This window comes from Balaenoptera physalus (assembly GCF_965194825.1).
Source record: "Balaenoptera physalus genome assembly, chromosome: 20".
Classification (NCBI taxonomy): domain Eukaryota; kingdom Metazoa; phylum Chordata; class Mammalia; order Artiodactyla; family Balaenopteridae; genus Balaenoptera; species Balaenoptera physalus.
In genome coordinates, this window is record NC_138901.1 from 1357720 (window position 1) to 1368478 (window position 10759).

Below are 10759 nucleotides of genomic sequence, written 5' to 3' on the forward strand. Positions count from 1 at the left end.
CCTCCAGTAGAGGGAGACCATCAGGTGTGAAAAGTGAAGTGGGAAAAAAAGAGAGTCCAGAGAAGCTATGAACATTAACTAAAGGGCTTCAGCACTTGGCCCTGACCTCCAAAGTAGCTGAAAACTAAGAGCAGGTGGGCCCCAAGAACAAACGAAATAATAGGTTTGGTCAAAGGGTGTTGATGACAACAAAACGGAACCATAGCTGTGGCCTGCCCCAGCTTACTCCCCACCTCAGCATTCAGAAAATTGCTGGTTCCACTCAAAAATGAAATTTTAATTTTTTTTAAGAAAAAGGAACTAGGTTAAGAGCCTTGCTAGATTAAGAGAGAGAGAAAGAAGGAGTGGAAGCAACAAGCAAATTAGAACATAGATCAAATGGGAAATTACCCAAGAAGTAAGGAGAAGGTTCAGACAAATTACAGTTCTTTGAAACCAAAACAGTTCTTCATAATGTCAAAGCATTTACAAAACACATTGACATATCTCTCTGTCAAGGAAAAAGGTGGGGAGAGAGAGAAGAAGAAGAAAAGAGACGTGTTTAAAGATGATATAATTCAACAAAGATGAGAAGTGATTTCTCAGAGTTTAGGAAAAAAGGTAGTCAAAATCAAGAGATTACAGAGATTGAAACCATATTAGAAGAAACAAAAATGGGAAAATCATAACTGAAAACATCTAAGGAAATATGGTGATCACACAAAATAAAATGAAAATATAAAACAGATATAAATTGATAAGAAAGTAAAATAATAGAGAAAATTGTAAATATGGAAGATTGTCAAAGAAGAGCCAACACATGCAAAATCTCTGTTCCTGAAGAAGAGAACAAATAGAAAAAAAATCATATATAACATGAATATATGTAACTATTGATATAATAGAAAACAATTCTAACAGAAGAAGCTTTTCTTCAAAGAATTGAATATAAAGATAGAAAGAGGGACTTCCCTGGTGGCACAGTGGTTAAGACTCCATGCTCCCAATGCAGGGGGCCTGGGTTTGATCCCTGGTCAGGGAACTAGATCCCACATGCATGCTGCAACTAAGGAGCCCACCTGCCACAACTAAGGAGCCCTCCTTGCCGCAACTAAGACCCAGTGCAACCAAATAAATAAATATTTTTTTAAAAAGAAAGAGCATGCACATTGTCTCAGGAAAATTGATATAGAATCATTAATACCAAAACATATCCCAGTGAAGTTACCTAATCCAGGGAAAAATAAAATCATATGGACAACCAAGCAGAGAAAGAAAGTCACATTCAACATGGAAAAAAAATTAGCCTAACTTCAGACTTCACCATAGCAATGCCAGAAGACATTGAGGAAACACCTCCAAAGTTCTGAGAGAAAGAACATGGGACAGAAGCATTTTTATACCCAGACAAGTTATATTTCAAGTGGACAGGCAGAGGGCAGACATTCTAAACAAACAGGGATACAAAAAATAGAGCAAACATGAGTCCTTTTTAAGAGTAGTAGCTCAAAATTTCAGAGCCAGTGTTGAGTGATAGAAAAAAAATAGTCAATATATAGTAGCCTGTAAGCCCTTGATAAAGGTTGCCCCTAAAGTCTGATTTATAAATCATGTGTTTTACTTTGTGTTTGCCTTTCATTTGAGTCAACTGACAGATGTTACTATTGGACTTACGTCCAAGAAGATAAAATGGGAAAAATCAAATATTTCATCAGTGGGAGAGATCATTTTTCATCATTTTTGTTTACCCTTTAGGTATAAATCACAAGATTGTAACATACCTCAAAAAAATACTTTGCCAAAAATTTAAAAATTATGTTCTAGAACATTTGCCGTGGGATTTTAGTAGGTAATAAAATAAACTATTAGAGCACGTTTATCCCTTAATTTAGTTTAGTGTAAGAAAATTTGGGAATTAAAGGCTAGTAATTTTAAATTATCCTCAGTAAATCCATAGACTTGTCTAAGTGAACTCAGTTGCACATATTTTCATAGCCTATTACCTTATTTCCAGGTGTGTCCAATGAATCATTCGTGGGACACACTGCAATTCAGCTTGAATATTTAGTTAAGTCCCACACAGCACATGCAACACAGTTTTGAATTCCATAGCAGCTCAGATTAGGAGAAAGAGAAATAAAGAAACAGAGCTGGAGAAAGGCACCAAGATAGACACACTGACATTCATGCTCACCCTCAAACACACCTCTTCATCCTGCTGAAGCATATTCTTCCAAAGACTTTTCTTCCACCTTCCTTACCTGTTTGTGGTTTGATGAGCCACCAGCTTCTCTGTGACCAGCCCAGTGACCATCAGTTAGCTGAGCAAGGCCTGGCTGTATTGCAGAGACAGAGGGAGACTCATCAATCAGAGGTGCTCACGATGACAGGGGCCCTCTGGTTACCTGTGTGGGGAGGCCTGGAGACACAGCCGTGCAGATTTTCCTGCACTCGCACCTTCATAATCACATGACGATATCAAGCACCCAGGTACCTAGACGGTCAGGGGGAGTGTCTTCGCCAAACAGATGACATGCCATGAATTGTCCTCACACACAGTGTAGTGTGATCCGAATCCGCACCCGGATCAAGAAGAGGATGCGGGATTAGCATCCCGTGTACATCATGAGTGGAGAAGAGAGGACTGGTATTTTCCTTATCCAATGCCAAAAATTGTGTCAACGAGGATTTTAAAGAAATAAAGTGCTGTGACAGGGACTCTCTCTCCCAGATTGACAAGGACAGAGTACCTTTTTCAGTTTGTGTTTCCCCGTATTTCATCTCAGTTGTCTGGTTTCTGACCACGTGTAACAAACTTACCTTTGTAATGAATGGACATCATTCTGGGATTTCTTAAACGCAAAACAATCATTTCCGTGGTAAAAAAGACACGCTTTTTTTTTTTTCACTTTAGATAACTTACATACGACAAGAATATGAAACAAAATTTAAAGGGTTGATGCCAGCATCTCTAAGAAAAGAACTTGAAGACACTATCTCCTCCCTAAAGTCACAGGTAATTTCTAGAATCAAGGAATTTTCCAAGGGTTTAGACCAGCGGTCCCCAACCTTTTTGGCACCAGGGACCGGTTTCATGGAAGACAGTTTTTCCATGGACAGGAGGCGGGGGGTGGGGTGGGGATGGTTCAGGTGATAATGTGAACGATGGGAAGGTGAAGCTTTGCTCGCTTGCCCGCCGCTCACCTCCTGCTGTGCGGCCCAGGTCCTAACAGGCAGTGCACCAGTACCGGTCCATGGCCCGGGGGGCTGGGGACCCCTGGTTTAGATGATGTGCATATCTTAATTAATGTTGGTTTCTGAACTGATGCCAGAAATCCATGTGGTGTCACAGAATAACCGAGTGCCCAGGATGAATTGTTTTTTGTTTTGTGGGGCTTTTAAGAATTTTTTCTTACTAGCTTAAGAACTCTTTGTCTCGATAAGATTTTCTTAAAAGCATCCTTGAAATTGAAAAGCTCAGTTATGGTTACTTTTATTTACAGTCCGCATTCCAACACAGACTCACCCTTTTATTCTTGGTTCCAGGCCCAAAATGCCATCAGTTAGCACATTGCTAACTCCTTATCATGTGAAAGTGCAGAGAAATAAAAAACATGGCTAAGTTAGAAGCATTTTTATTCTGGTGTATTTTATATGATTGTCAGAGATAACAAGATGCATTTTAGGATCGAGGCAGGATAATGACATGGTATTCAAACAATTCGGTTAAATATTGATATTTCTGCTGAAATGTGTAGTTCTTGGTACAGTAGTTTATAAGAGATAAAATTGACCTCAATTTAGATATTAATTAAAAACTTCCTACATAAGTTTTCTCTAAAACAAGTTTTATATATTACTGTAAATATTTTACATAGCATTAGCTTTATAGATTCCTGGTTTTTTAAAAAACAAATGTTTTAACTCAACATGAGAAGAAGTTCACATATTCCCATTTCTAATACACTTAGAAATTTAAAACATACTTTTTTTCCTGGAAAAGCTCTGCAAGGGAAAGATTTCTTTTCTCTCTGTGCCAAGAACAATGCCTGTCACAGAGTAGGTGCTCAATAAATTTATTTACGAATGAAACAAGTGCTGTAGTTTGATGAAATTCACGTTAGCTATTTATAATGTATAGGACAGATATGTGGAGCAGATGTTAGCCGTGCCTTTTCTGTTCCCATCAGCAAAAATCTCTTATCTGAAAATGAAAAGCTCATTACATCAACCCTTATGCTACTGTTAGCTATCGCTTCTGTAGGCTAAGAAGTTTGGCTGTACTCACTCCTACCTGTAAAAATAAGTATGACAGGAGAGTGTTAACTTACAAAGGGTTAGGTCGTCTTCATTGACGTGGAAGGCTCTCCTCGAGGTGTGGCTTACCCATTCACTTTGTAGGAGGGCTTCCTTAGGGTCAGCTGTGTAGGACCCAGCACCTTCAGAGGAGGTATTTTTAAGAAAAAAAGAAAGAAGAGAAAGAGAAATCTGATAACCACCTGAAGGGCTTCTGTTATCATTCATATCATTTCACTGTAATAAAAGCCACTCAGCCTCCTAAAACTGGATGTTGACCCAGAAAGAGAGCGCTGCCAGCTGCGCGAGGGCCTCAGAATCGGCAGCTGTGCGAAGGAGGTGCAGACCACAGAGCGAGCAGAGTTCGTTTGAGAGCACAGGTGCCTGTGTTTTTTGAAAATTGTTGGAATTCCAGTGGCAAAGCACGGTGGAGGCAGGGAAGTGGGATCAGTGTAGTCCTTGCATCTGTCAAAGTTATCAGTGGTCCTGTGGGTCACTGGGTTAATTGGATAAAATTCAGACCGGGGTGATGTGACGAGTCAGAAAAGCAGCGGGACCACTTTGATATGCACCCATTCAGAAAAGCCATGCTCAGGGAGATCAGCTTGGTGCTTTGTGACCACCTAGAGGGGTGGGATAGGGAGGGTGGGAGGGAGGGAGACACAAGAGGGAGGGGATATGGGGATGTATGTATACGTATAGCTGATTCACTTTGTGATACAGCAGAAACTAACACACCATTGTAAAGCAATTAGACTCCAATAAAGATGTTAAAAAAAAAAAAAAGAAGAGCCGTGCTCCCTCTCTCCAAGCAGTTTCTACCCTGCCAGCTGTCCTGTCTTGCATAACCACGTTTCAGAATCGACCGTTGCCATGGTTTCAGTTCAGACCAAAGAGACAAGAGTAAAGCTCCAAAGTGATCAAATGCCACTGACTCCTGATCACATTAAGCCATGGTGTAAGTTATCCGGAAACCTCTTCTAGTAGGTTGTGTAAAGTGCTTTTGAATTTATGCCTGATACAGGTATCTTTAATAGCATAGAAATTTATGCTTCAGGATAACCCAACCATGCTGTAAAGGTCTGACTGAAGAGACTACACTTGACAGCTCAGTTTCCCCCATCCCTAGCCCCTCAGGGGCGGGGGCCACAGGGTGGTACCTGCCAGGCTCTCTGGACTAGGCAGTTCCTGTTAGTCACTTCCTGTCATCCTCATGACCTTGGGAACTGGCTCTCGTTCACCCCATTTCACAGATGAGGCATCAAGAGAAAAAGGAACTTTCCTAGAGCTATGGAGGCCAAGTCAGGAGCTGAACGCGAGTTGGCCTAACGCCAGACAAAGCGCAGGCTCTTTCCATGACAAAATACCACCTCTCCAACCTCAGGGAATCCCCAGGATAGATTAAGGTTTCTAGTAGGCAGTAATTTTGTTTCCACTCACTCATTCATTCCTGAAACAGCTAGGGAATGCCAGCTACATGTCCAGCCCTGAAAAAGAAACTGGGGTTACAGAGATGCTCCAACATTATCCCTGCCCCAGGAGAGCTCTCGTGTGTGAGGGAGAGACGTGAAGACAAATCACCAGAAGGCAGTTGGAAAAGTGCTAATAACAGAACAGGAGAATACAGAGGAGGGGGCCGCTGGCTGCCTGGGGCAGGAGGTGATGAGGGGCAGGGCGGGGGGTGGGGGCGGGCAGAAGAATTCAGGAGCAGAGGTGACCTTGAACCCAACAGTGGACGGTGAATAGGAGATCGTTAGCCAAGCATTCCAAAGCAGACGATGGCAGGTGGCCTGTGTCAGAGGGCCGCAGAGTAGGAAGGATGCGAGGTGGAAGGTGGTGATGGTGGAAGAGAAGAGATGAAGCGCCCAGGTGGGCCAGGGCCAGGTCCAAACAGCTCTGCAGTGCAGGGTTTGAACTCGGTTCTGTAGCCTCTGGTGGAGTGCCAGTGGGGATGGGATGTGATCAAATACAAAACCACAGCATTAGCATTCAACAGATCGTCTGCATTTTATCTAGAGAGTTGTCTGAATTTAAATAAAATCCGACCAGACACTGTGTATCTGCAAGGTGTCGCCCTGTAAGCCACCTTCACCTCTTCTCACACGAGGTCTCTTTTCTAGGTTAACTTTCTGCAGAAGAGGGCATCCATCCTTCAAGAGGAGCTGACGACCTACCAGTGCAGAAGGTACAGTCATGGCCAGAATGTCTCCTGAGTACTTTGTACTGTCTGCACCTGTGGGTCTCCTGGTTGGGTGTTAAAATCTTCATTAAAAATGCATAAAGGGCTTCCCTGGTGGCGCAGTGGTTGAGAATCTGCCTGCCAATGCAGGGGACACGGGTTCGAGCCCAGGTCTGGGAAGATCCCACACGCCGCGGAGCGACTAGGCCCGTGAGCCACAACTACTGAGCCTGCGCGTCTGGAGCCTGTGCTCCGCAACAAGAGAGGCCGCGATGGTGAGAGGCCCGCGCACCGCGATGAAGAGTGGCCCCCGCTTGCCGCAGCTAGAGAAAGCCCTCGCACAGAAACGAAGACCCAACACAGCCAAAAATATAAATAAATAAATGAATAAAAATGCGTAAACATATCAGTTTTGAAGAAAAAGACTTACTTTTCGTAAAGAGCCTGTCTGGAGAAGTCCCCCTCCTTGTCATCACTGCGCTTCGACAGTACAATCCAAACGAGATGAGGGTCAGCCAGTGCCTGACAAGGCCGGGCTCACCTGCAGAGTCACGACAGGACGTTGTCTTGAAGCCCAGTTGCAGGGTTAAGGAGACACTGTCTTCCTCTTAAGAGTGAGATGGCGTGGTCCTCAGTGTGGCCACCCGCAGCTCCAGAGCCCCACATCCCCGGATGCCTGGCTCTGTAGCAGATGTTTACCAGCCCCAAATATCAATAGATAAACGGCTCCGTGGTGTCCAAACACTGTGCCCCCAGAGTGCACGTCTCGGGGACGCAGGAGACCCTTCCAGCCAAAGGTTCCCAGAGACGTCGCTGACATAGATCACATTTACCTGCTCTGACAACCCTCCTCTTAGTACAGTGAAAGGCTGAACCATTTAGTTGGCACTGAATTAAAAGTAAAAACTTTGGATACACACTACCATGTATAAAATAAACAACGAGGACCACAGGGGACTATATTCAGTATCTTGTAATAATCTACAATGGAAAAGAATCGAAAAAATATGTACGTAGATATATTTGAATCACTTTGCTGTACACCTGAAACTAACACAATATTGTAAATCAACTATACTTCAGTTTTAAAAAAGTAAAAACTTTGTGACTCATTCACTTTGCAAGAGATTCTTGGTATAGATAGGATTTGATCCCTTATGGGTGTAAATGATGACATTTTGATATCAAATATCCTTTTCAGCCTCTCTCCAGCTCCTCCTGAGTTAGAACATATTTTATTATGGACATGCCCGTTAAACCTAGAGAAAATTGTAACTTTGGGGTTTTTGATCTTCAGGTAACCACATGATGACGTACCTGAGTAACCCAGGAGCGTGGGATGGATCTAACCGTCTGGACAGAGCTTTGGATTTCTTCCCACAGGTTTGAAGATTTGGATGTTGTAAAGTAAACTGTGAGATCAGTGGCATTTTTTAATACTTAAATGTAATTAAGATCATAAAAACATGCATCACTCATACACTAACGGGGTGGTTTTATTTGTGTCTGCCTACGTTATTTTTTTTAGCATTCCTTTTTTTCTGATTTCCATATCTGTGTGCATCTGAGTGTGTACTGAGAACTGCTTATATTGGGAAAAGAAATGATTTCTTGCGATGCCTTGTTAATGTCTTTACGTAGAATTTTACCAGTTGCGGCTGATCAAAATCACGTTTGTAGTATCATATCAAAATTTTTAACGTTTACATTGTTTTCATGTTCATGTTCATATATTATTAAAATATTACTTTGTACTTATCAGTTTTATTTCTACTTTTTAATTGCACCTCGTTTGCTAAAATAAATATGACATGGCATGTTTTTCCCTAGAATATACTGACCATCTCAAATTGTGCTACGGGAAAAAATAGCTATGTCGTGTCAGGAATCAAATCCATAAGTAGTGCATTTATTTAGAATAAAAGTCACTGAGTCGTCTGACATCAGTCCAAGCATTTGTCATGTTGGTTGTCAGTCTCATCTGGGACCAGAGGCAGGATAGGGTATGAATTTTATGTAGCAGCTCTGGTTTTATTGTTACTTGCTTGATCTCTGATTTTATGGTTGCGGTTTAATTATAATACCCATTGACGCTCCGTAAGGAAGCCTGAAAATGTCAAGATGTGTTGGGAGGACGCTCAGCACACCAGCCAGTGGTGACGGAACGAGCTCGGCTCCGTCCCGTTTTCCTTGTGGAGAGAATTTGGTGTTGGCTCCCAAGGCTGGGTGTTTAAGTCCCCGCCCGAATGCCAGTAAGCAGTTCTGTGCTGATTGGTCAACGCTGACTTGCCGAGGGCACTTTGAACCGCCGCGAATGGTCGTGTTCTCTTGGCTGTGCTGCGGTGCCCGCCGCGGGCCTCGGAGGCTGCTGGAAGATCTGGAGCGTGCGCAGGGCTGTAATCACCCTGTTTGCTGTGAAAGGACAGGGCAGAACGGTTATTCCGTGTTTCAAGTTCTTTTCCCTTTCCCACGCCCATCTTTGTTGTTTGCTGCCCGAGGATTAATTACCCTTTTTTGCACTGTAACTGAGACGTGGGATGAGAAGGAAGGAGCAGGTTTTCCTTCCACTTCCACAGCCAGGCCAGGGTCAGCAAGAACACCGCCTGGTCATCGGTGAGGGGACCTCAGAGTCTTGCACTGGATCACCTCGGCCTGGTCACCACGCTGCCTGCTGAGGTTCACCCGACACCTCCTCCAGGAATGTAAGTCTCTGTGCTCTGAAAGATCGGGTTTTCCTTGCATGTGAAATAAATGATAGCACTGGCTTAAAGACTATTCGGAGAAAAAGCAAAATTGTATCAGATGCTATTAAAACTACCTAACAAGGAAAGACAGTTGGTACTCAGGCTGTGATTTAGCACTCGGTAGGGAATGACTGCGACACCGAGGTTAATTTTAAGTCCTTCTGTACAGACCGTGGCAAACGGGTTGACGGTCAGTAGATTTCATTAGGAAGGTTATTTAGCGGCTTGAAGCTACAATACCTTGTGAGTCGCACCGTGCGCCGCCATTGGGCTCCCCCTGGGGTGTATTTGTTCTCCATGGGTAAACAGGTGTTTGGGGAAGTTGCCTGCTATTCTTTCTTTTCCTTATTTCAAGGGTTATGAAATTACAAACACGGGTGGACCTTGCGCATCACCCAGATCCAGTTTCCCTTCTGAGGCGTGTCGTACAGGCCAGTCGGATCGTGTGTGGTAGGGGTTAGCTGGTTGACACTAGTGTCCTTGTAAACGTTCTCTGATAAGGAAGAGAAAGAAAGATTGCACTTGGCGTGTTGAAAATTCCTTCCTGAGTTGAGTACTCAGTTTAAAAGTGGCTACCGGGAGAGAAAGCAAGTGCTTAGGAATAAATTATAAACAGTGTGCCTTATTATAAAATCATCTAAGATGTCATCCTCTCTTTTATCTGGTGGAAGATCAATTGCCCGTCACAAGTACCTAATTTAGTTACACTGCCAGCAGTTATGGGCACTACACCTGAGTCAAGCACCTGTGCTTTTTACATCTCAACATGCCACGGTCGACAGGTAGTGGCTGGCCGGGCTGAGCAGGAGGAAAGTTGTGGGGTCATGGTGCCCTCGGTGTGCACGTCTGCCCAGTGAGGGGTCAGGAGGAGCGCGGTTAACAGGAGCGCTGGCACCGGTCATCGGCACGTGTCAGGGTTTCGTTTGATCCACCGTTTCTGCGTCACCCAACAGTGAGCCATTTCAGGGGTCTGACCCCTGGTTTGGCCACATCCCCGCTCAACGATCAGCTCTCCTCCGAGGGCGGCCACCCAGGGGCACAATGGAGAAAAAAGAGGACAGAGAGGTAGGGAACGGAGAAGGGGCGGACTTGCTTCCTAGTTTGTACAAAAGAGTTGACTGAGACTCAAGGGAAATAGCTGGGATTCGAGCCTTCCCCGGTAATGTCGCAGACAAGCAGTGACTTCCTCGGAAGCAGGCACGTGGCTCTGTGGCGAGCAACCTCGTTAAAGGCATCGGCAGAGAAAGTGCAGAAAGAAGAAACTGTGAGTTTGAATGAACAATTAACAGCTTTCTTATTGAAGTGCCTGCCCATCTGCAGAAGGCAGGGGTGTCTTAGCTTTCTTTCTAAGAGTAAAAAGGAAAGGTAAAACATCAAAAATGGTGGGAGGAAAGTTTCAGAACACAAGGTCATTTTAATTCATAGTTTCCTTTAAAAAAACTATCTCTTCGCAGCTTTCATATTTTGTTCAGAAAGGTCGTCTCTTTTAAGCCTTGTCATTAGAGACGGTTTGCTCTTTAAAGCGGATTATCAAAGGGTGTAGAAATTGCAAGTTACTGAA

At 43.7% G+C, this 10759-nt stretch overlaps 1 protein-coding gene across 20 annotated transcripts in view; it reads left to right on the top strand.

Moving 5' to 3' along the window:
• CEP112 (centrosomal protein 112) overlaps positions 1-7934 on the top strand; it is a 420211-nt gene extending 412277 nt beyond the window's left edge. For 19 of the 20 annotated variants that reach the window (XM_082441876.1, XM_082441874.1, XM_082441881.1 and 16 more), the window contains 3 exons: positions 2894-2995; positions 6396-6460; positions 7752-7934. In XM_082441876.1, the coding sequence (XP_082298002.1) occupies positions 2894-2995; positions 6396-6460; positions 7752-7755 (171 nt within the window). In that variant the 3' untranslated portion in view covers positions 7756-7934. The remainder of the gene's footprint in view (positions 1-2893; positions 2996-6395; positions 6461-7751) is intronic. The other variant, XM_082441871.1, reaches the window with a different exon arrangement.
• Positions 7935-10759: the final 2825 nt, after the last annotated feature.